At 43.6% G+C, this 26,642-nt stretch overlaps 1 protein-coding gene across 3 annotated transcripts in view; it reads left to right on the top strand.

Annotated features, from left to right (window-relative positions):
• Positions 1 to 26,642, top strand: part of qsox1 (quiescin Q6 sulfhydryl oxidase 1) — a 144,495-nt gene that overhangs the window by 22,327 nt on the left and 95,526 nt on the right. For all 3 annotated transcript variants that reach the window (XM_068037832.1, XM_068037831.1, XM_068037830.1), the window contains exons 2-3: positions 16,253 to 16,353; positions 20,723 to 20,771. In XM_068037832.1, coding sequence (XP_067893933.1) covers positions 16,253 to 16,353; positions 20,723 to 20,771 — 150 coding nt within the window. The remainder of the gene's footprint in view (positions 1 to 16,252; positions 16,354 to 20,722; positions 20,772 to 26,642) is intronic.

Genomic DNA, 26,642 nt, shown 5'->3' with positions numbered 1-26,642 from the left:
CTGTCTTTGACCCGTCAAGGACATTCTTTCTTTCCAGCACTGTAATATTTTCATTAATCAAAACTGCTATCCTCATTTTGTTCCTTCCCTATCTTTGCTGAATATCTTGTACCCAGGATCAAATCCTTGCCTTTTTTGAGCCAGGTCTCAGTTATCACCCCTACATCATTCTCCCACATTCCCAAACTTATTAACCACACCTCATGTATTTACATAAGTTAGACCTCTTTTTGTATTTTCTATGATTCTTCCTAATTCTGTATTGTTTCAAACTCTGTCTCTCCCATTCCTCTATACACCTTGTTTCTACTTTTCTGATACTACATCTTGGTGCCCAACCCACTGCCAAATTAATTTAAACCTCCCCCATGGCACTTGTTAACCTCTGCCCAAGGATATTGGTTCAGATGCAACATGCCCATTTTGAACAGGTCCATCCTGCCAAAGAACTGATCTCAATGTCCCAGGAATCTGAAGCCCCACTTCCTGCACCATATCTCTGGCCATGCAGTTATCTGCCATATCCTCCTATTTTTATTATCACTAGTAAGTGGCACTGGGAGTAATCCAGAAATTACTACCTTTGAGGTCCTGCTTTTTATCAAGGAGCCCTAGTAAAGTTGAAGTCAATAGGAATAAGGGGGAAAACTCTCCGCTGGCTGAAGTCAGGTCCAACATAAAGGAAGATGGTTGTGCTTGTTGGACGTCAATCATCTCAGCCCAGGACATCATCGCAGGAGTTCCTCAGGGCAGTGTCTTAGGCCCAACCAACTTCAGGTGCTTCATCAATGACCTTCCTTCCATTGTAAGGTTAGAAGTGGCGAGGTTCGCTGATGATTGCACAGTGTTCAGTTCCATTCACAACTTCTCAGATTATGAAGCAGTCAGTGCCTGCTTGCAGTAAGACCTGGATGGCATTCAAACAAATAACATTCACACCACACAAGTGCCAGGCAATGACCATCGCCAACAAAAGAGAACTTAACCATCTCCCATTGATGTTAAATGGCATTACCATCACTGAATCCCCCACCATCAACATCCTGGGGATCACCATTGACTAAAAATGTAACTGGGCCAGTCGTACAAATACTATGGCTACAAGAGCCAGCCAGAGGCTGGGAATTCTGCGGCAAGTAACTCATCTCCTGACTCCCCAAAGCCTGCCCACCATCAACAAGGCACAAGACAGGATGTTTTGGAATGCTCTTCACTTACCTGGATGGGTGCAGCTCTAACAACAGTCAGGAAGTTCAACACCTTCGAGGACAAAGCAGCCATCCACCACCTTCAACATTCACTCCCTCCACCTCCAGGGCACAGTGGCAGCAGTGTGTACCATTTACAAGGTGGACTGCAGCAACTGACCAAGCATCCTTCAACAGCACCTTCCAAACCCACGACCTCTACCACCTAAAAGAGCAAGGGCAGCAGACGCATGGGAACACCACCACCTGCAAGTTCCCCTCCAAGCCACACACCATCCTGACTTGGAACTATATCGCCGTTCCTTCACTGTCGCTGGGTCAAAATCCTGAAACTCCCTCCCTAACAGCACTGTGGGTGACCTACATCACGCAGGCTGCAGTCCTTCAGTAAGATGGCTCACCACCAACTTCTCAAGGGCAATTAAGGATGGGCAATAAATGCTGGCTTTGCCAGTGATGCTCATAAAAAAAATCTTCCTCCCTAGTTCCTTATACTCTGACTGCATTACCTTGATACTCTTTTTCCCTTTATCATTGGTTCCGACACGGACTATGACTTCTGGCTCTTCCCTTTCCCCCAGCAGAACATTGTGAGCCCTCTTAGTGATGTACCTTACTGGACACCAGGGAGGCAACATACCATATCGTATTCACATCAGCAGCAGTGGAACTACTTGTCTGTCCCCCTCACTATCGAATCTCCAATTAGTACTGCGTTCCTATACTTTTCTGTACCAGCCTGTGCAGTCCTTTGCCTCACAGTGCCAGGGTCGGGACCGCACTCTTCCAATAAACTGTCACCCTCACCATTATTCAGTGCTGAATATTATTTGAGAGGGCCACATTCTCTGAGAATTCCTGCACTGCCTGCATTTTCTTACCCTTCCGGTTTAGTTTAGTGATACAGCACTGAAACAGGCCCTTCGGCCCACCGAGTCTGTGCCGACCATCAACCACCCATTTATACTAATCCTACACTAATTCCACATTCCTACCACATCCCCACCTGTCCCTATATTTTCCTACCACCTACCTATAGTAGGGGCAATTTATAATGCCCAATTAACCTATCAACCAGCAAGTCTTTGGCATGTGGGAGGAAACCGGAGCACCCGGAGGAAACCCACGCAGACACAGGGAGAACTTGCAAACTCCACACAGGCAGTACCCAGAATTGAACCCGGGTTGCTGGAGCTGTGAGGCTGCGGTGCTAACCACTGCGCCACTGTGCCGCCCGCTGGCCATCCACTTGCGATTTTGAACTCCAACTGGTTGTGGGGTGAACACCTCCTGGAAACTGTGATCCAGGGAACACAACCATATGCCCTGCAGTGAATCCAGCAGCCCCTCAAGCTCAGAAACCCTCAACGTGAATTTGAGGAGCTGGTGGCCCTGTCTACAAACATGGGCCTCTGAGACACGTTGCCACATTGCCGCGGCCGTCCCTTCATTCTAATTAGAAATTTAAAACAAAAATCTCCTTAGCTGTAAGGTGATTATTTACGTAATTGCTGTTAATGTTAGTGATTAATAGATGTTTTGCAGGCTGAAGGAAGGTTTGTAGTGGAATTCCCCAGGGGTCAGTGTTGGGACCCTTGCTTCTCCTGATATATATGAATGACCTAGAGCTTGGTGTACAGGGCACAATTTCAAAGTTTGCAGATGATACAAAACTTGGAAGCATTGTGAACTGTGAGGAGGGTAGTATAGAATTCCAAAAGGACGTAGACAAGTTGGTGGAATGGGCGGACAGGTGGCAGATGAAGGTCAATGTGGAGAAATGTGAGGTGATACATTTTGGTAGGAAGAACATGGAGAGACAATATAAAATAAAGGGTACAGTTCTAAAGGGTGTGCAGGAGCAGAGGGTGTTTATGTGCATAAGTCATTGAAAGTGGCAGGACAGGTTGAGAGAGCAGTTAATAAAGCATACAGTATCCTGGACTTTATTAATATGGGCATAGAGCACAAGAGCAAGGAAGTTATGTTGACCTTATATAAGTTCTAGATTGGCCTCAGCTAGAGTATTGCGTCCAGTTCTGGGCGCGACACTTTAGGAAGGATGTGAAGGCATTAGAGAGGATGCAGAAAAGATTCGCGATAATGATTCCAGAGATGAGGAACTTCAGTTATGAAGATAGATTGGAGAAGTTAGGACTGTTTTCCTTGGAGAAGAGAAGGCTGAGAGGTGATTTGATAGAGCTATGTAAAATACTACAGGGTCTTGACAGAGTAGATAGGGAGAAACTGTTCCCACTCGTGAAAGGATCAAGAACAAGAGGGCACAGATTTAAAGGAATTGGTAAAAGAAGCAAAAGCGACATGAGGAAAACCTTTTTCATGCAATGAAGTGGTTAAGGTCTGGAATGTGCTGCCTGAGAGTGTGGCGCAGGCAGGTTCAATTCAAGCATTCAAAAGGGAATGAGACTGTTATATGAAAAGGAAGAATGTGCAGGATTACAGTGAGAATGCAGGGGAATGGCAGTAAGTGAATTGCTCTTTTGAAGAGCCGGTGCGGACTCGATGGGCCGAATGACCTCCTTCTGCGCTGTAACAATTCTGTGAAACCAAATTACACTATTATTTTTCTATTTACTCCTCAAAGCAAATTAACCAAAGATTACTCATTTAATTAAACAACTACTGAGATCACTAAACACAAAGACTTAAATAATAAGTATTTTGATATTTAGAATCTTTTGTATTGGGGACGTGAGAAACAGTCTTTCTCCTTTCCACCGAATTTCTACCACTGCCAAATTCTCAGCTTCCACTCTGTTTATGATCCGCCCAGTTCTTAAGCAATTCACTTCCCCCGCCCCCCTCCTCTTACGTCTGCCCTCTCCTCCCAAAAGCATGTAATCCCAAAGACAAATGGAATCCCCAGCCTAGGTTAAAAAGCAGTGGGTAGGAATGTGTTATATACTGGAATTTGAGCATTTTACACAGCCATTTGAGCCTCTGCTGGATGAAATCCTTGCCTACGTGTGTTTTAAATCATAAGGGTGTAGAGTATAGGCTGCATATGTATTTTAATTACCTGCTTAAAGCTCTCCCATTGACATTTGTTTCTTCTGGGAGATCTGTATCTTGTGACAAGAGATGTAATTACAAGATCACAAAAAGGTAATAGGATCAAGTAGCAGAAAGGGGGAAGGATTACTGAGGGGCATTCAAACCTGTACTGCTGGTTGTATGGATTAGGGTACATTTTCCACTCCCTAGTTACCAGTATAGAGTCTTTTGTGTGCACGTTTATACTATTTATATGATAAAGCACTCCAGTAACAATCCTCTTAAACTATGATCTATGTCGCATTCTAAAAGAGTATCCCAACTATTGTTCTGTACAAGACAGCTAGAGTTTGTGGGTTCCATGTGTGTACAGCTTTTACTTTGAAGTGAGTGTTGACACCATTGGTTCAGCCAATGAGTTCGAGTTGGAGCAGAACTTACATCAGTCTATTTTACAGTAGACTCTATTAAAACAGAGTCTCTACGAACTGCAGCAAACAGAACTCATGCAGCAAAGTCTCCCAATAAAAGCAGGATTATTTCTCCAGCAAGTGGCACAGTGGTGCGGTGGTTAGCACCGCAGCCTCACAGCTCCAGCGACCTGGGTTCGATTCTGGGTACTGCCTGTGTGGAGTTTGCAAGTTCTCCCTGTGTCTGTGTGGGTTTCCTCCGGGTGCTCCGGTTTCCTCCCACATGCCAAAGACTTGCTGGTTGATAGGTTAATTGGCCATTATAAATTGTCCCTAATATAGGTAGGTGGTAGGAAAATATAGGGACAGGTGGGGATGTGGTAGGAATATGGAATTAGTGTAGGATTAGTATAAATGGGTGGTTGATGGTTGGCACAGACTCAGTGGGCCGAAGGGCCTGTTTCAGTGCTGTATCTCTAAAACTAAAACAAGCAGTGAGTGAAGGACAGTTACATTATACATATTATGTGTGTAAAATCAATCCCAGTCTCCTGGCCAGATATATGGGGAAATTACCCAATCATTTTCATTCTGTCTGGACTTGTGGTGACAGTATAGTCTGGATTTTGAGTAGGAGGCTAGGCTCCCAGCGCCAGGCTGAAAAGGCGGGGGGAACCCCACCTCTGCATTTTCATGGCCCCCTGGAGCAATCCTCCAATGTTTTTCAATTAAAGATTCACAAGCCAGGATCCCCGTCCCTTTAAAGACTTTAAAAGAGATGGGGCTCCCGCCTCCAAGCCCTGCCAGCCAATCAGAGGGCCAGCAGCTCAGCAGTATCGGTAGCGCCATTGGGAGCAGTGGCCACTGCCGGTACTGCAGTGGCCTTGAACCCAGGCTGAGTGCTGGAACCTCAGACAAGAGGTAGGTCGTCGGAGCCAGTCTGGAAGACCCTGGCGAGGGGGGGCTTGGGGGTGGTCTTGAAGTCCAGAGGAATGGGGGCTCCCAGCGGGTGAATTTGTTCCCAGTGGGGGGTCCTCCAGGGGGTCCTCGGTGAGGACTGCTCATCTAGAAATTTTGAAAAACACTTTGAAGGTTGAGTTTGCACAGTAATCCTGCTTCTTCTTCACTGTAATTCTGTCCTATATCCGTAGGTGGCAAGTCAGTTGTAGCATGGGCTGGATGCAGCTCAGCGTCAACTAACAATGCCAAGCTAACACCTATTATCAAACAGCATCTTTATCTGCACTGACTTAGCAATTCACTCTTCTTGTATCAGTGAGATTGCCCTAAATTTAATGTCATGGATGTGTTTGTGGACATTGTTAAAGATCTCATAGCAACTTAGGCTCCTATATGAAAGAGTTCCATTGCAGGGGGAATTGGCTATTTGCAAGTTCCCCATTGTAGGGGGTGGGGAAGGGGAGAAGATCCATACAGTCCTCACCCAAAGCTCCATTATAACCACTGTACTGATGGATGGTAGGTGGATGCTGGTCAGTATAGCTTGGATTGAGAGGTGTTCCAGGAATGTCATTTGTACTAAAAATATTCAGACGAACATCGTTACTTGGAGGGGTAAACACCGCGAATCATCTGCTGGGCAGGGTAGTAGAGACACAAAATCATGGATGTTCCAGATAGGTTGGATGGTATAATGGGAGAATCTTTGTACTAAAGGATAAGTTTGATGAGCTAAATGACCTTTTTATTCAACCTTAAATATCATAAAGTTACCTCTGTCTGTGCTGTGCTGTGACTGTTGGAGGTAACCCTATATTATAAAGAGGGCCTGCTCTGCATTCTGTTGGTGAAATAAGTAATTTTATTGTTCCTTACCAGTAGGACATCGATATTTTCTGTCAGAATGGAATGCTGGTTACCCAAGTCAATAATCTCTTTTGGGCCTCCTTATCTCGAGAGACAATGGATACGCGCCTGGAGGTGGTCAGTGGTTTGTGAAGCAGCGCCTGGAGTGGCTATAAAGGCCAATTCTGGAGTGACAATAATACATATCAATAATACATCACACAATCTGGACAAGTGGATCTTAATGACTGATGCATAATTGAAGCCACAGAACCATTTATTTCCTGAAGACATTGCTTATAATATTTGTACCATGTTTTAGGAATGAAGTATTTTAACTTCATAATGTTGGAGGAACTGAGCATATTTATGATTAGAGGCTGCTGATGGTTACTTTTGCATTGTGACTGGATGAATGCTCCTGTGTCACATCCCATTCTACAGTGCAGAATGTCCGATAGTAGAACAACTTACAAAGTGCTTCATTACAAGAGAGACGAGTGCCCTTCTAATTATATAATCCAGGCTTGAATTTGTTGACAATTCTATTTTTAAAACTGCCAGAGGACATTTTATTACTTTCTCCTGTTGTTCATGTGATAGTTTGACATACAATGATAACATGCCATTTATTGAAGGTTACGAGAGGCCTGGGTGATATCAGCAACACATCAACACATCCTGTTTATTAAGAAATCTTGTAGAGGAACCAAAGCCAATAGCCTAGAGCACCATAAATGTTGAAATAGATAAGAAAGAAGAGAGGATAAATGAAGCAGTATTCCGGATAGATGATACCGAACCTGTAGATTATTAGACATTGTCCATGTTCATTGGCATTGTTTTCATTTTCAAACATGTAATCCATCTGTTTAATTTTTTAAAATTATTCTATCGCTTGAATTTTTTTTTTGCTTTATTTGCCTTTGAAGTTTGAGCTGACAGGAACACTTCCATCTGAGTTCATCCAAACATAGATACACTGTTCTCTCTATTGAAGAGTCAGAGACAGATATTCAGTTGCTATCTAAAGAAAAAAACAATGGGGTAGAATTTCCACTTCAGGCACAATCAGGAAATTGTGGCCAAAATGTGCTTGAAATTGGGTTGGTTAGGTTAGGCTTCATCTTTCTGCTAAAATTCTTAAAAACACAATCACAAACGTAAGCTCTTCTGTGAACCAGTGCAATCAGGCAGCATAACAGAATGTAGTTGTCTCTTCTTTCCATTATTAAGTATTCATATTGAGTCATAGAATCCTCACGGCACAGTAGGAAGCCATTCAGCCCATCGATGTATTTAAGAGTGGGAGCCTGGTGCAATTCAATTTACACAGCTGAAAATAGGTTTATTGCCAAAAATAAGCATTTTTAATAAGGGTGTCCAGTCCTTACATATGAGAAACCTGATTTAAGCTTGCTGAAGATAACTTACTAAACCATTTAATAGTTTAATTGGTTTCCACTTATCAGTTTCTTAGTAAATTATGTATTTTTTGATATGAAAAAAGCTTTTAAAATGTGCCTACTAGGGTCTGTGTGCCTAAGAAAATGAAGACAATTTGAAGAGCCTTCCTGAACCAGAGCAATCGGCAGAATCTTGCAATTTTGACCTGGAGGCATAGCCAGTTTTGTGACAAGTTAACCTCGAACAAATGTAAAAGATGCGTAAAATACAAATGCAAGTGGTTTTGGGCGTAACTCACTTGTGTTTTAAATTCCCCAATCTTTCGTGTTGGTTCAGCCAATTCCACCTAGAATTATAATCAGCTACAGACTGTTTAAAAAAGACAAGAGATGACCAAGAAAAAAAGTGTATATGGCCTGTGGAAGGGGTGAACTTGATGGGCTGAATGACCTTTTCTTGTTGCATGATTTCTTGGCAGAAGAATTTCTTGGTGTGTTAGGCAGAAAGTGAGGTTTAACTGGGTGTGGCATATATGACCACCATTATGCAATGATCTGAATGATGCTCAACCTCATCGTCATGACTTGAGTTGTTACCTGATGGAATATGCCCTGGAATGTAAAAAAGAAATTCCGCCTCGACATTCAAGAAGGAATGGTGTCAATTTCTTATTTTGTGAAAGCATCTAGTTTTTCTGATCTATTAGCTGGGGCTGCAGTTGGAATGCCACACTTGGTTTGGACTGTCTGGTCGGTTTGGAATGGATTCTTGGTCACCTTCACCTTTCTCGTGCTGACTGGCCTTTCTTGTTTGCTGACATCTCACCTCATTGGTATCTTGCTGTCAGATCATCAGTTCCTAGTGACAGTCCCAGGAGGCAAAGATCTTCTTAATGCTTTGTTAAGTGTTATCCAGTTTTCAAAACTATTGTCTAATTATTATTCACTGCACTAATTATCCTTGATTAAGGAGGGTTTGGGTAGAAAGGAATGTTAGAAGCTCTATTTTGGCTATTGAAATACAGCAATGTCTGCCATTCCAAGCTCTATCAGTAATATTTGAAGTATAGTTGAAAATAGTCTGAGTTTCTTTACTGCTACTCCCTAGTTTAGTGAAGACAACTTGGAATTGGTTTAAGCCCCATGGTGTCCATGGAGATGCGAGGTGCAGTTGAGTCATTTGGTCTGTTTCTTGTATTGGTACCAATAAGCAGCAGGACAAGCCACAGTTGGACATCATTTCAGAACATACAGTCTGTTCCAGGGACACTGTGTGCTGAACTCTTGCCTGAGCAGGTCACAGCAGTTAACAGATTGGTCTCCCAAAAACACCACTTGCACTTAATAATTGGATAGCCAGCGCCTAATGTACAGGGAAGTCAACTCAAACTTTAGCCAGCGTCTGAGTTACTGGTGATGACAGCGAGTCTGCAGAACCTGCTGATGCAGCATTAGATAGAATTGAGTGTACAGCTCAGAAAGAGGCCATTTGGCCCAACTGGTCCATGCTGGTGTTTATGCTCCACATCAGCCTCCCCCACTCAATACTTCATCTAATCTTATCAGCATAGCCTTCTATCCCTATCCCACTTGTGCTTATCTAGCTTACCCTTAAATGCAGTTATGCTATTTGCCTCGACGACTCCATTTGATAGCAAGTTTCACATTCTCACTATCGTCTGGGTAAAGATATTTCTCCTGAATTCCTTATTGGATTTATTAGTGACTATCTTATATTTATGGCCCCCAGCTTTGGTCTCCAGATCAAGTGGAAATATCTTCTCTACATCATTCCTGTCAAACCCGTTCATAATTTTAATGACAAGAAAAGAGCCCCAGCCAATTTGGTCTTTCCTGATAGCTATAACCTCTCAGTACTGGTATTATTCTTGTAAATCTTTTTACATCTTCTCCAGTGCCTGTGTATTAGATAACACAGCCCAAAAGGGTGAAGTTGCTGCCCTTCCTCTGCCAGTTTCCCTGCTTGAAGGATGAGTGGTGAGGCCTGGAATGCCGCAGATATAGTTTGTGATTGACCAGCATGTTGGAACTACCTTGAATGAGGACAAAGTGGTTTTTTTGGGGGTTTATTTGGCTATAACTGTAAGTGTCAGCTGTGGCTCAGTGAGTAGCACTCTTGCCTACAATTGGGAGGTCATGGATTCAAATCCCGCTCCAGAAACACAAGTGTAAAGTCTTAGCTGACATTTTAGGGCAGAACTGAGGGAGTGCTGCACTGTCAGAGGTCCTGTACTTTTGATGTAGCCTTAAATCAAGGCTGCACCTGCCCTGTCAGGTGGATGTAAAGAATACTATGGCCATATTTGAAGAGGAACAGGGCAGCAATCCTTGTGTCCTGTCCAAAATGTATCCTTCAGCCAACAACCATCTGATCATTTATTTCATTGTTGTTTGTGGGACCTTGCTGTGAGCAAATTTGACCCTAACATTTAATGGCATTACCATCGCTCAATCCCCCACCATCAATATCCTTGGGGTTAAAATTGACCAAAAACTTAACTGGACCAGCCATATAAATACTGCGGCTATAAGAGCAGGTCAGATGCTGGGAATTTTGCAGCAAGTAGTTCCCCAAATTCCATCCACCATCTACAAGGCACAAGTCAGGAGTGTAATGGAATACTCTTCACTTTCCTGAATGAGTGCAGCTCCAACAACACTCAAGAAGCTCAACACCATCTAGGACAAAGAAGCCCGCTTGATTGGCACCTCATCCACCACATTAATTATTCACTCCCTCCACCCAGTGTACTGCAGCAACTCACCAAGCCTTCTTTAACAGCACCTTCCAAACCCACAACCTCTTCCACCTCGAAGGACAAGGGCAGCAGACACATGGAAACACCACCACCTGCAAGCTGCCCTCCAAGTCATACCGCATCCTGACTTGGAACTATATCGCTGTTCCTTCACAGTCGCTGGAACTCCCTAACAGCACTGTGGGTATACCTATACCACATGGGCTCACGGTTCAAGAAGGCAGCTCACCACCACCTTCTTAAGGGCAATTAGGGATGGGCACCAAATACTGGCCTTGACAGTGACACTCACATCCCATGAACAAATGGAAAAAAAATGACTTCTCTGTTCCCCTTATTACACCAGTGATCACAAAAGTATTTAATTTGCTGTAAAGTGCTTGGGAGCATCCTGTGAAGGGTACTATATACAATAACAACAACAACTTATATTTATATAACACTTTTAGCATAATTAAATGTCCCAAGGCTCTTTACAGGAGCATTATAAAACAAAGTATGACACTGAGCCACAAAAGGAGATATTTGGTTCAGATGAACAAAGGCTTAGTCAAAGAGGTAGGTTTTAAGGAGTGTCTTAAAGGGGAAAGCAAGGTGGAAAGGTGGAGAGATGGAGGGTGGGTATTCCAGAGCTTGGGGCCAAGGCAACTGAAGGCATAGCCACCAATGTTGGAATGATTAAAATCAGGGATGCACAAAAGGCCAGAATTAGAGGAGTGCAGATATCTTGGAGGGTTGTGGGACTGCAGGAGATTATAGAGATAGGAAGGGGCGAGGCCATGGAGGGATTTGAAAACGAGGATGAGAATTTTAAAATGAAGACGTTGCTTGACCAGGAACCATTATAGATCAGTGAGCACAGGGATGATAGGGGAACAGGACTTGGTACGAGTTAAGACACAGGCAACAGAGTTTTGGATGACCTCATGTTTATGGAGAGTAGAATGTGGGAGAAAAGCCAGGAGTGCATTGGAATAGTTAAGTCTAGAGGTAACAAAGGCATGAACGAGGGCTTCAGCAGCAGATGACCTGAGACAGGGGCAAAGTCGGGCAATGTTATGGAGGTAGAAATAGGCGATCTTAGTGATGGCACGAATATGAGATCAGAAGCTCAAAGCTCATTTCAGGGTCAAATGTGACACCAAGTTTGTGAACAGACTGGCTTAATCTCAGATTGTTGCCAGGGAGAGGAATGGAGTCAATAGCTAGGGACCGGAGTTTGGAGTGAGTAAGTGTAAGTATTCTTTCTTTCCTTTCACTAGCCAGTCTGGGAAATCGTTCGAACATTTAAGAAATGCCATGCTCATTATGTATCTGCATTTGACCAATATTCTGCAGTAGTTCCGGGTGCACTGTTGGTACACAGCCGTGGGATATAATATGTTGCTCTTTCCAAACAATCCAGACAAGCTGAACAGAAGCCACAACCCTTCTTCACAATGCCCGATAAAGCAAACTCCCCCAGCATAAGCAACTCTTCTCCCAGATCACCCCCTCTTTTGCCATGGCCAGTATTTGACTATTTATTAAAACCTTGTTGTTCCATGAGGATTGAGCGTTGAAGCAGGTTAACTCTTTGAGACCTTGGCTCAAACCCAGTCCAGACTACTAAGATACAAGTCTTCTCCCTTTGCAGGCTGAAAAAGCTCTGCATGAAATGAGTTCAGGCTGGTCTCAGTGGTGGTGGGGCTGGGGAGGGGAGGGGAGGGGTGGGGTAGGGTAGGGTAGGTAGTGTGGAGGGGAACACAGGAAAAAATAAAAAAAGACTTTGTTTAGCTCTCTTTGGGTCTTGCCTTTTGCTGCTTACAGAAATGAAATAGGCTTGTCGGGTCATTTGGTCTGTTCCTTGGCAGACTGATGAGTCTCCCTCTTATAAAGCTGCCATCCTCTGGACTGTGGAGCAACCACTCATGCTCACAGAAGGTAAAGTGCATGGAAATTGAATTTCTGCACGGGTCCTCTTGATTTCAAGGCATAACTTCGGTGGATGCACTGGAAAAACAGCACCAGGAATTTCCTCCGACGGTCTTCCAATTGGCTGCCATGAGTTATGTGGAAGTTAGGGACTGTGGAAAGTAAAAGCAATTAATTGCATTCTTGGCCATTGCATTTAAGGTGTTAAAAGTTTTTTGTGCTTCAACAAGACACTTCAAGATTGCATCACCATTTGTCAGTTTTGAACTAATGATGTATTAAAAGTCAACGGGGTAGATTTTGGTGTGTGGTGCAAATTGGGCGGTGAGGCTGGTGGACCAAAAAGAGGCCTGAGACATTTCAATGGTCGAGCCTCAATTGAATGTCAAAGGTCAGCTACCCACTGAATTTTCCATGCTTGTTGGCAAATCACTGATTCGGCAGGTGGGATTTTTGGCAGGTCTGATGTCTACTTAAAAACGGTTTGCACACGTCCAAATGAGGGTTCAGCTTTTCGTCGTGGTTTCACAGTTTGGGCTGAGAGAGATGTTTCATGTCAGAGCATTAAGGTTTATCAGAGAATAAAAGGAGCCTGATAATTTATTATATAATTTATTATTGTGTAGCCTAGGTGTGGTTTTAGGAGGTGCAGACTTGCCCAGCATCTGCCCCATTCCCCCGCCCCCCACCTCCCCGACCTCATAGGCTGGTGTCCAGAGGAAAGACGAAAGACTATACATCTGGGGCCTATTCAGTTGCAGGAGTTGCCAGAAGGTCTAACTTGATGGAACCATGAACCACCTAATGGGACTCCACTCCAGATTGTGTTGGGTTTACTCCCTTAGCAATTAGCTCTTGAAATTGTTGCTGTTGTTGAAAGCACCGACCGGCAGGTCCCCAGTTCGGCACAAAAGTGGGTGTGTTCTTGTCCTCCAGGTGTGTGAAGGGAACAGCTATAGAGGCAGCTGCTTCCTATCTCCAGGTTGCCACCTCCATCCCCCGAGCCCTCCAGCTACTGCACCCTCAGGTGGTCAATCTGAGATGACTGTAGTTCGTTTAGGAGTGAACTCAGCGCAGGCAAGTGATCTTCTGGCACTGGACTACATTGGAAAAAATGTAAAACTCTGCTTCTGTCTATAATCTGCTGCCCTTTCTTTTGTTTTTCTGATCTGTGAACTGTGGAAAAGATCTGGAAAAATCTAGATCTAGATCTTCTTTGAAACTTAGCTTCAAATTTCTAGATTTATCTCAACATCAAGAGGACGCTTTGGCTCTGGACTACACTGATTATAATGTAAGACCCAAATTTGTCTCTGAATTGCTGCTTTGTTTATTATGAATGATAACTGATGCCTATAATCCATCTTACGAAAAAGGATATAGAGGCACCGGTGAAGGGGCATGATAGATTTACAAACATGATATCAAGACCGAGAGGTTATACCTCTCAGGAATGACTGAACAGGTTGGAACTCGTTCTCTCGAAAAAAGAGGATGAGAAGTGATTATGAAGGAGTTTGATTGGGTAGGCATAGAAAAGATGTTTCCGTTGTAGGGAATTCAAAACTTGGGGGGTCGTAAACGTAAGACAGTCACTAATAAACCCAATAAAGAATTCAGGAGAAATATCTTTATCCAGAAGGTAGTGAGAATGAGGAATTTGCTACCACATGGAGTGATTTAGGTGGATAGCGTGGATGCATTTCAGGGGAAGCTAGATGAGTAAATAAGGGAGAAAGGAGTTGAAGAATATTCAGATTGGGTGAGACGAAGTACGCTGAAAGGAGGCTAAAACAGGCATCGACTAATTAGGCTGAATGGCCTTTTTCCTTGCTGTAAATTCTATGTAGAACATTTAATAGAGAGCAAAAGGCAACTGACAACTGACTGAGGAGACACAGTGAGCAATCTCCCAATACTTAATAGAGTAAAAGGACAACTGGCATCCGTATGTTTTTATACAAGAATTCGTATTCTCCCTTGTCATTTTGCTACGACTATTCGAGTAGGGGCCTGGTGTCCCCCTCTCCTGGTTGCAGTGGGCTGTGCAGGAGAAACCTTAGCTTTTCATTCAAGAGCCACTTGTTTAAATATTTGGATTTGTCTCCTTGCCAATGGATGCTCGAGTTCAACATGGCACTTCTGTGTGACAAGCGCAACAATGTCTTAACCGTTTGAGTTGTGTAAGATCAAATAAAATGCCACGTTGCATAAACCTGAGGGTAAGCAAGACATTCTGAAAGCCACAGCAGGCTATTGATGTTTCTGGGTGTGTTATTTACATTAGAACTGAAAGATAAATAGGGATCTTAAAGAAAAATTAGTGGGAAACAAGAGAGCAGTTGAGAGAATCAACAGACAGACCAGTGACACATAGAGTGTTAATGCTTGTTTCTTTATTTTATCTGACAATATAAAAGCTTTCCCTCTGACCTTTATGGTGACACCCACAATGCCACAATGTTGATGTAATTTCAAGCCACACATGCAAAGTTTTATTGGCATAGTTCAAGACGGCATTAGGAAGATGCCTGGGATCTTGGAAGGGCTGGTCTTTATGGAGTTTAAGAATGTCTTCTTTCCCTAACCCCCCACATCCAAAATGCCAAAATGTCTGCTGCCCCCACAGCAACTGGAAGTTGAATTACAGAAATACAGATGTGTTTGAATGCTGACCTTTTTCTACAGAGATGTGCCATGAGATAACATGATTCAGTTTCCTTCCCACCCCTCTCCACTGCCACACGCGCACACCCTTTGTTGTGGTTCTTGCTCTGACAAGTAACAGAATGTTTAGGTTGCAGCCTCCCTCTCTCCTCCATTCTGGCAGCCCTAAGTCCTGTTCCCAGGTCCCCTTCAGCCTTTCTGTTATTGGCTATGTATCCTTTTAGTTAATAATTATTTCTGTACACTGACCAAAATAAAAAATAAATAAAACTTTGTCCCTTCAATTTTCTGCACTGACTTTCACCCCTCTCCTCCTGAAGGTCTTCCTGGCGATATGCTTTCACTGGCACAAGGCACCCTGTTGGCATTGAATGTTGGTAGACTATTTGACTGCAGTGGTAGTTTGGTTTTCTGAAACCAACATCACATTGATACTGTAGATTTGAGCAGAATGAATTGCCCACTAGTAACTGCACTCTCCACTCCTCACTGTGTGAAAGCGAATAGACAACAGTAAAAGAGAAGAGCACCATCTTGTGGTTCTTGCGACTATAGATATATTTTTAACTGGACTTCAAGGTATTGATGAGACAATAACATTGAACAGTGCGGTCCAGAAGACAGAGGCAGCTGGACTTGTGTATACTATGAATTGTACTGAGCTCCAGAAGAACAAAATAGTCCTCGGCTACGTGTAGCAATTGGACAATGTGACTTTTATCTGAATAAATTTTATGCACATCGGTCCCTTTAGATGGTAGAAGAAAAGAAAAGATTAGGTACTGGACCTTGCTTGTTCATTTGTGCCCTCCAGCCCTTTAACCCATGAGGACGAGAGTGGGGGAGAGACTCCTTTATTTCCTGGCCCAGTGAAATAAACTGGCTGCCATGAAGCAGCCATGAGGCATTTTCCATTGCAGCCAATCTAGCAGGGGGACAATGACAAAGAGTTTAACTCTTCAGTAAAGCCATAACTGTAAGGATTCACAACTGTTTGCCCTTGTGTTTTGCTGTGAGACTCAACTAATCCACATCATCTTTTACAGAATGGAAGACTGCAGTGAGTCTGGCTGTGGTCAACTGTGCAAACTTGAAGAATGCAAAACTCTGTCAAAGATTTGAAGTTACCACCTATCCAACAATAAAGGTGTGGTATTGGTGCATTCACTTACGAGAACTGTTATCACTGAAAATTAATAAGGGATGTGCTTAGTCCAGTATTATAGAAATTAAGGTGCTCAGTTTGGATCTAAGAGAGAGCTCTTCAATGCAAAGAAACCTATAATCCCTGCATTAAATCAGAGCTGAATTGGTGCTCCGTCAGCCTGTCTAGTGTGGGTTGAACCACAAGTTCAGTTAGAGTTTGGGCTTCATTTCTGTTCATTGGCCCAAATGCTTTCCGTCTAGTAAGAATGGCCTAAGCTTGTTTTTTCTAGAGCCTGGTGGCACTGAAATGCTGTTTACAATGGGTGAAATGAGTATGTACGAGGGTTAGACACTTGCTGCTCTACAGCAGCCTTCATTCAAATGGAAAGATAACGTGCATGGAGGAATGTGTCATCCAGACAAAGGCAACTTTATAACTGCTTTAAAAATCAAGGCTGTACTTGGGGTAAATACACATGCCCATCCCTCTCTCCTGAAGTGGCAGTGAAAGAGTTTTCAAAACTGCAAACGCACATCTCACAGACCATACAGAGGCCCGGTGTAGCTCATGAACGGCAGCCAAGCTCTTCATTACAGTTCAATAGGTGAAATTCTTTCAGAGGCTGTTCGAGCTGTGCTAGACCATCATTGTTCAGCACTAGCTGGAATGTGGATGTAAAAATATAACCCTAGATTAATTCTGCTAAAGGATGCTTACTTACTCTTCTGTGCTTTCCTCATTAGTGACTTGGCTTTGGGTTGAGATTATTCTGGGTATTTGCCACTTTGCTTTTATGACTTAAATCCAGCTGAGTAATGTACAATTGTTCTGATAGCTTCGGCAAAATGCCCGTTGAGCTGGAATGAGAATTTGGCTGCAGTTCAGGAGTCTCACTGAGCCTCTCCGCTCTTATACTGTCTGTGAAATGTGTGTTTGCAGGTTTAGAAACTGGCAGTACAGGTAAGTTTAGTATTGGGAAAAACAAGAGCACTGCCAATATTTAGCCCATTATTGACAGTGAAAGAGTAGGGGAACCTCAGATTACTGGAGCAAACTCTAATTTGATGAAACTCTTAAGTGGATAGTTAGAATTAAGCTGATGTTTACCAATTACAGCACCTGATAATTGGGTTTTATTCCATAATTTCACTAAATGTTACCTCTTCCACATGCTCCCATCCTCTTCCTAATGTTTCACATCATTATTTCCTTACTATGGATTGGCTTGGCTTGTCAGTTTTCAATTGGCTGTTATGTTTAGTTTAGAGATACAGCACTGAAACAGGCCCTTCGGCCCACCGAGTCTGTGCCGACCATCAACCACCCATTTATACTAATCCTACACTAATTCCATATTCCTACCACATCCCCACCTGTCCCTATATTTTCCTACCACCTACCTATATTAGGGACAATTTATAATGGCCAATTAACCTATCAACCAGCAAGTCTTTGGCATGTGGGAGGAAACCAGAGCACCGGGAGGAAACCCACGCAGACACAGGGAGAACTTGCAAACTCCACATAGACAGTACCCAGTATTGAACCCGGGTCGCTGGAGCTGTGAGGCCGCAGTGCTAACCATTGCGCCACTGAGCCGCCCCTTGCAAACTCCACACAGACAGTACCCAGTATTGAACCCGGGTCGCTGGAGCTGTGAGGCCGCGGTGCTAACCACTGCGCCACTGTGCCGCCACATGTGTCTGGCCATCAGGAAGTCTGGATGTTTGGACTGGGCAGACTTGACTAATTCTTGTCTGTCCCTCCCCATCCTCACCAAACCCTTCCTAGAGATGTAAAGTCTGGGTCCGCTGCACTCCTCCGGCTGCCTAGAATGAGATACACGCACATTCGGCAAGGACAGGCACCAAGATCAGCAGGGCACAGGTGTCCCATCTCCCAGAGCATAGTGGAATAGCATATAAAAATAATGTAGGGGCATGGTCTATGCATGATATGTATGCTGCTCCTTTCCGTTATAGGCAGTTGACCCACCAGGTCCGTTTATTCCAATGGATTTGTTGTTTATTCTAGCCTGGGTTTCAAATGAATATTTCAGGAATACAGGAACATAGGAGCAGGAGTAGGCCATTCAGCCCAAGACTGCCCCACCATTCAATATGATAGTGGCTGATCATCCACTTCAGTGCCTTTTTCCCACACTATCCCCATATCCCCTTTTGTCATTTGTATTTGGAAATCTTTCAGTCTCTGCTTTAAACATACCCAATGACTGAGCTTCCACAGCCCTCTGGGTAGAGAATTCCAAAGATTCAAAACCCTCTGAGTAAAGAAATTTCTTCTCATCTCTGTCCTAAGTGGCTTCCCCCTTATTTTGAAATTGTGTCCCCTGGCTCTAGACTCCCCAACCAGGGGAAACATCTTAGCTGCATCTACCCTGTCTATCCCTTTCAGTATTTTGTAGGTTTCAATGAGATCACCTCTCATTCTTCAAAACTCTAGAGAATACAGGCCCAGTTTCCCCAATCCCTCTTCATAGGATAGTCCCGCCATCCTGGGAACAAGTCTGGTAAGTCTTCGTTGCACTCCCTCTATGACAAAAATATCCTTCCTAAGGTAAGGGGACCAAAACTGCACACAGGACTCCAAGTGCGGTCTATACAATTGAAGCAAGACTTCACTACTCAAATCCTCTTACAATAAAGGCTAACATACCATTAGCCATCCTAATTGAGTGCTGCACCTGCATGTTAGCTTTCAGTGACTTATGGACAAGGACACCCTTTGTACATGTGCACTTTCTAATCACTTACCATTTAAGAAATACTCTGCACATCTATTCCTCCTACCAAAGTGGATAACCTCACATTTTTCCACATTATATTCCATCTGCCATGTTCTTGCCCACTCACTAAGTCTGTCCAAATCCCCTTGAAGTCGCTTTGCATCTTCCTCACAACATACATTCCCACCCTAGTTTTGTGTCATCCGAAAGCACAGAGTTAGTTTCCACATGTGCACTGACGGCACTCAGCTCTACCTTACCACCACCTCTCTCAACTGCTACATTGTTGCTAAATTATCAGACTGCATAGCCAACATCCAGTACTGGGTGAGCAGAAATTTCCTCCAGTTCAATATTGGGAAGATTGAAGCCATTGTTTTCAGTCCTCGCTCCAAACTCTGTTCCCTCGCTACCGACTCCATCCCTCTTCCTGGCAACAGTCTGAGAATAAGCCAGTCTGTTCGCAACCTTGGTATCACATTTGACCCTAAGATGAGCTTTTACCTCATATTCATGCCAACAGTAAGACCATCTACCTCTGTAACTTTACCCCTGTCTCAGCTGTTCTGCTGCTGAAACGCTCATTCATGCCTCCGTTGCCTCTAGACTTGACAATTCCAGTGCACTCCTGGCAGGTCTACCCTCTGTAAACTTGAGATCATCCAAAACTCTGCTGCCCATATCTTCACTTGCACCAGTCCTGTTCCCCTATCACCCTTGTGCTCGCTGACCTACATTAGGTCCCAGTCAAGCAATGTCTTGATTTTAAAATTCTCATCCTTGTTTTCAAATCCCTCCTTGAGCACGCCCCTCCTTATCTCTGTAATCTCCTCCAGCCCCACAATCCTCCAAGATATCTGCTCTCCTCTAATCGTGGCCTCTTGTGCATCCCCAATTTTAACCACTCCTCCGTTGGTGGCCGCGCCTTCAGTTGCCTAGGCCCTAAACTCTGGAATACCCTCCCTACACCTCTCCACCTTTCTACCTCGCTTTCCTCCTTTGAGACACTCCTTAAAACCTACCTCTTTGACCAAGCTTTTGTTCATCTGAACTAATATCTCATGTGTCTCAGTGTCATATTTTGTTTAATAATGCTCCTGTGGAGCACCATGAGACGTCTTATTACATTAAAGGTGCTATATAAATATAAGTTGTTGTTGTTGTAGCATTACTTGCCATTTGTAGAAGAGAATTCCAAACTTCTACCATCCTTTGTGTGCAAAAGTTTTTCCTAACTTCACTCCTGAAAGGTCTGGTTTGAGTTTTTAAACTATGCACCTTAGTCCTAGACTCTGGTCCTTCTCTCTCTCTACCCTATCTGTTCCCCTTAATATTCTTCATCATAAACTTCAATCAAATCATACCTGAGGCTGAAATCTAAATTCCAAGGGATCTGACTCAACTTCCAGCAATGAAAGGCAAGTGAAGCTACTGTTTCAAATGTAATGTCACAATAGCTTTGAAAATTTGCCTGAATTTACAAATACTATGTTGTGTTTTCTGCAGGGCTGCAGGAAACAATCCTCATGATCCTGTGGTGTAACTTAGAGTAGAAGATGCCGCTGTGATTTTTGGAATGTATCTGGCTGCCTTAATTTCAATTTTATTTTATCTTTCCCTCAGTCCTTCAAAGCGTTTTCAAAGCCGTTCTTCAAGGGAGAGCCTTTTGTTGGTTAGTACATTTCTACTGTCTCCTTTCTTCCCACTTCAGTGCTACAGTTCTGCTTATCAACCATTCGTAGAGCTGTTTGGATATCTGCTCAGGTTATCAGCCTATTCTCTGCAATGCTACCGTTTAAACAGTGAGTGTTGCCATTTGTGCATGGAAATTGGGCTGTATAGTGGCTCTAACGTATAATCGAGGAGCATTGCATTTCTCTTAGTCCAGCCACTTTCTGATCAAGCTTTTCCATCCACACCCATTCCCCTTCTACCATGTCAAGGTGGTGTGTCAGTGGGGGGGGAGTTCCTAAGCTGTCGAGGCAATCCTGCACATTGAGCCTTTAAAAGGCTTCAGCGGAACTCTTAGCATCTGCAAGCTGGCATCATGCTAGGGTCCCAGAAGTAACAGTCAACCATCGAGAGCATCCATTTCCTTATGTTACCAGAGTTGGAGCTGAAAATCCTTTACTACAGTTTTCTCTTGGTCCTGAACAGGACATCGGAGACAACCTGGTGGAGTGACTAAGGGCCAGCAGTTGGATTGAGTGGACACTTCTAAGTCACTCTTACAGGCGTGTGAAACCCTCATGCTAATAACCCCATTCCTACCATTTGTGATACTGTCAGCAGCCTTCAATGGAGGTGGCTCTGGATTCCACTCCACCTCACTTGTGCTAGCAGAGTGGGGCTGATGCAATTTCAGCTTTGGAACAGAGAGTAAGTAGAGGGTCTATTAGGTGAAACTGGTCAGTCAGAATTTATTTAGAGTGCTAGGTAAGCAGCAAGCCGAACAACACCTGTAAAAGGAACCACAAGAGGACAGCCAACACAGGAACAGACAAAAACGGGCAAAAGGGCAGATGCCCATCTGGTCCATCCAGCCTGTTCCATCCATACGTGGTGCAGTCTGAGTGAACATAAGAACTTAACAGCATAATAAATAGGAGCAGCAGTAAGCCACCCAGCCCCCAGGTCTGCTTCGCCACCCAACAAGACCATGGCTGATCTGATTGTGGCCTGAACTCCACTTTCCTGCCTACCCCCCATAACTCTTGACTCCCTTTTAGATCAAAAATTTATCCTGTTCAGCCTTGAATATATTCAATCACCCAGACTTCATTGCTGTCTGGGGAAGAGAATTCCAAAGATTAATGGCCACCTGAGAGAAGAAATTCCTCCTCATCTCCGTCTTAAATGGAAGACCTCTTATTTTGAAATTGTGCTCCCGAGTTCTAGATTTGCCCATGAGAGGAAACATCCTCAAAGCATCTACCCTGTCAAGTCTCCTCAGAATCTTATATGTTTCAATAAGATCACCTCTCATTCTTCTAAACTCCAATGAGTATAGGCCCAATCTGCTCAACCTTTCCTCATGACAATCCCTCATCCCAGGAATCAATCCAGTGAACCTTCTCTGAACTACCTCCAAAGCAAGTATATCCGTCCTTAAATAAGAAGACCAAAACTGTACACAGTACTCTAGGTGCGATCTCACCAACGTCCTGTACAGTTGTAATAAGATTTCCTTACTTTTATACACAATCTCCCTTGCAATAAAGGTCAACATTTCATTTGCCTTCCTAACTACTTGTTACATCGGCAGGCTAACTTTTTGTAATTCATGTACGACAACACTCCGATCCCTCTGTACAGCAGCATTCTGCAGTCTCCATTTAAATAATATTCTGCTTTTCTATTCTTCCCATCAAAGTGGACAACCTCACATTTTCCCATCCTGCTACTTACAGTTTGACAACTTCAAAATGGCCCATTTATCCCAACTCTTTGTTTCCTGTTACTTAGCCAATCTTCTATCCATTTTACATGGCACCTTATTGAATGCCTTTTGAAAATCCAAATACACTACATCTCCTGCTTTCCCTTTATCTCTGTGGTTGTTACATCCTCAAAGAACTCTGATAAACTTATCAAACACGATTTTCCTTTCACAAAAGCATGTCAACTCTGCTTGATTTTGTTCTGATTTTCTAAATGTCCTGCTACTATTTCCTTAATAATGTATTCCAGCATTTTCCCACTGACAGATGTTAGGCTAACTGGCCTAAAGCTTCCTGCTTTCTATCTCCCTCCTTTCTTAATTAGAGGTGTTTCATTTGGGGTATTCCATTCTGCAGGGACCTTTCTAGAATCTACAGAATTTTGGCAGATTACGGCCAATACATCCACTATCTCTGCAGCCACTTCTTTTAAAACTCTAGGATGCAGGCCATCAGGTCCAGGGAACTTGTCAGCCTTTAGTCCCATTAGTTTTCCTGGTACTTTTTCTCTACTAAGAATGATTGTTTTAAGTTCCTCCCTCTCTTTTGCCCCTTGACTTTCTACTATTCTTTGGATTTTTTTGTGTCTTCTTCTATGAATACTTGTTCAAAGTCTCTGCCATTTCCTTGTTTCCCATTATTAATTCCCCACTCTCATTCTTTGAGGGACCAACATTTACTTTAGTTACTCTCATCCTTTTTATGTACTTGGAGAAGCTCCTACTGTCTGTTTTTAGATTTCTTGCTAGTTTACTCTCATTCTGATTTCTCCCTCTTTTTTTTTTTAGGCATCCTTTGCTGGTTTCTAAAATGTTTCTGATCTTCTGGCCTACCACTAATCTTCGTAGCATTACAAAGATTTGATACCATGCTTAACTTTCTTAGTTAGCCGTGGATGGTGCATCCTTCTCATAGAGTCTTTCTCTCTCAATGGTATATATCTTTGTTGAGTGTTGCGTTACCTTCTTGCATATCTGCCACTGTTTATCTACCATGTTACCTTTTAACCTATTTTCCTAGTCCACTATAGCCAACTCTGTTTTCATACCTTTGTAATTGCCTTTGTTTAAGTTTAAGACATCACCCCACACGCACACACACAGCTTATTTGAGTTAACCAATCTCCAAAAAGAGCATGGGGTAGGAGGAATAGGGGAAGCTAGATTTCATTTGGCCAGCCCCCTAACCTAGCCATTTTGGGGAATCTTTACTACAGCCAATCAAAAATCTGGAAACTGAAGCTCTGTAGATTATGGGATGGAATTTCTGTGGTGGGCGGGGAAAGGAAGGGTCGATTCTGCCATTCTGCCACTGTAACTTTGGCAGAAGATGGGCGGGTGAAATGGCAGAAACCGGGACATGTTTGCCATATCACTACTGATGCCAAAGCGATAAATATTGTTAGACCATCATCCCCAAGTCCCTGAATAGTTAGAGAAATATGCAGCTGAAGACTGTATATGAGGAAATCCAGAACCCGGGGCATAAAATAAAAATTAGAGCTAGGCTGGTCAGGGTGATGTCAGTAAACATTTCCTCAAACAAAGGGTAGTGGAAATCTAGAACTCCTTCCTCCTGTTGAGGCTGAGAGTCAATTAAAAAAATTAAAACTGTGATTGATAGGTTTCTTTGGTAAGGATATTAGGGATTATAGAACCAAGGCAAGTAGATGGAGTTAAGATTCAGATAAATGGTCTAATTGAATGGTGAAACAGGCTCAAGGGGCTACTTGTGTTCCTGTGATGCAGCGTAGGACTTCTGGAGACTGTTTTGGAGGTTTTGCTTGGCCACAAATTCCAATTGCTTTAGGTGAGTAAATATACTACCTGGTACTAAGATTGAGCCATGAAGACTGAGTGTTCAAAGATCAATGTCTGAGTTAGCGATTGTTGCATGAAGGTGTGGTTGAGGCTGTTGCATTCACCAGAGGGCCCCTGAGTTAAGGAGTGGTGGGGTGGGGAGAGGAAAGGGGGAACATTGGCATGGGTTTCCACTCCTGAGCAGTATCCGGCAATGCTGTTGGAAAATGCATGAGTGTGGTCAGCATTGGTTTTAGTTGCAATGAATAAGCCCTTGATGAAAAAGCCCTTTGACGCAAAATGTCGGGCTGAATTTGATGAGCCTCTAGGGATGGGCAGGGAGGTGGTGGGAAGGCGCAGCGCAGCTGGGACTCTTGGAGGTGGGATCCCTGTCCTTAAAGGGATAGGGACCCTGGCACTAGGCTCTTAGTTGCTTGAGTGCCATAAGATGCAACCAGGGGTCCCCCAAACAGCAGAGGCAGGGTTCCCCTTAACGTTTTGGCCTGGAATCAGGACTCCTGCTAGCTGCTTAAAATACAGACCTTCATCTTTATAAAGTTAGAAATTAAGGTGATAAGTCAAGGCCTATAAGGCAGGACAGTGCCAAGGGTTGAAGAGACACACAAACACACACACATACAGCCCGTGCTGGTACCACTCCATAATGTGACAGCTGCAGCTTTGGTGTGAAGAGCTCTCACTTGTCATCTCATTCCACCTGAATCAACCACATCCAATTTAAGGGCAAAGAATGAAGGAGGCTCCTGTTTAAATATTAAAGGGTATCTGCGGATGAGTTCTACTTTAATACACAGGAAGCTCCTCCTATGTCATTCCCTGGGACCATTTTTTTTTTTACTCGTTGCTGAGACCATTTTGAAAGCAGATACTTTCCACTGGCTGAGGGCAGCCACTAGATGTATGGAGAGATCACAGTGCACACATGGATACTACATATTCCAGATTATAACCAGGATAGTTCATACCTCTCTTTGGGAGAGGTCGAAGGAGGGAGAGTTTAATCTGTTAAAAGCTGCTCTGCGTGCTTAGTGAAAAGAACCCGTAACTACACAGGAGCTTCGCCATTTGTCAGTTTTAACCAATAAGTCGCAAGCCCGGTCACTAGGGTTCCCAACTGTATATTCCTGGAATTTTCACTACATGACATCCAGTCCTGACACTCCCGCCACTGGTGCAACCTCCAGGCATATTGCCTGCCCACACCAATTACAAAGGGAACAGACTCTTTGCGTCCCAATTGGATGAATCTTGATAGCCATTTTTCTGCCCACAGCTTTAATAATCTTATAGAAACATAGAAAAATAGGAGCAGGAGTAGGCCATTCGGCCCTTCGAGCCTGCACCCCCATTCAATACAATCATGGCTGATCATCCAAACTCAGTACCCTGTTCCCGCTTTCTCCCCATATCCCTTGATCCCTTTAACCCTAAGAACTATATCTAACTCCTTCTTGAATATATTTAATGATTTGACCTCTGCTGCTTTCTGTGGTAGAGAATTCCACAAGTTCACCACTCTCTGGATGAAGAAACCACTCCTCATCTCAGTCCTAAATGGCTTACCCCTTATCCTTAGACTGTGACTCCTGGTCCTGGACTCCCCCACCATTGGGAACATCCTTCCTGCATCTAGTCTGTCCAGTCCTGTTAGAATTTTGTAGGTTTCTATGAGATCCCTTCTCATTCTTCTAAACTCTAGCGAATACAAGCCTAATTGACTCAATCTCTCCTCATACGTCAGTCCTGCCATCCCAGGACTCAGTCTGGTGAACCTTCGCTGCACTCCCTCCATAGCAAGAGCATCCTTCCTCAGATAAGGAAACCAAAACTGCATACAATACTCCAGATGTTGTCTCACCAAGCCCTTGTCTAATTGCAGCAAGACATCCTTGCTCGAATCCTCTCGCTATGAAGGCCAGCAGACCATTTGCCTTCTTAACTGCCTGCTGCACCTGCATGCTTTCAGCGACTGGAGCACAAGGACACCCAGGTCTCACTGCACCTCCCCCTTTCCCAAACTATCGCTGTTCAGATAATAATCTGCCTTTGTGTTTTTGCCACCAAAGTGGATAACCTCACATTTATCCACATTATACTGCATGTGAACATTATACTGCATCTGCCATGTTTTTGCCCACTCACTCGACCTGTCCAAATCACACTGGAGTTTCTCTGCATCCTCCTCACAGCTCACATTCCCACCCAGCTTTGTGTCGTCTGCAAACTTGGATATATTATATTTAATTCCCTCATCTACATCATTATTATGTTGTGAATAGCTGG

This window comes from Heterodontus francisci, chromosome 8 (genome assembly GCF_036365525.1).
Source record: "Heterodontus francisci isolate sHetFra1 chromosome 8, sHetFra1.hap1, whole genome shotgun sequence".
NCBI classification, from domain to species: domain Eukaryota; kingdom Metazoa; phylum Chordata; class Chondrichthyes; order Heterodontiformes; family Heterodontidae; genus Heterodontus; species Heterodontus francisci.
Note: the sequence above shows the minus strand (reverse complement) of the source record. Positions and strands in the feature narration are given on the sequence as shown.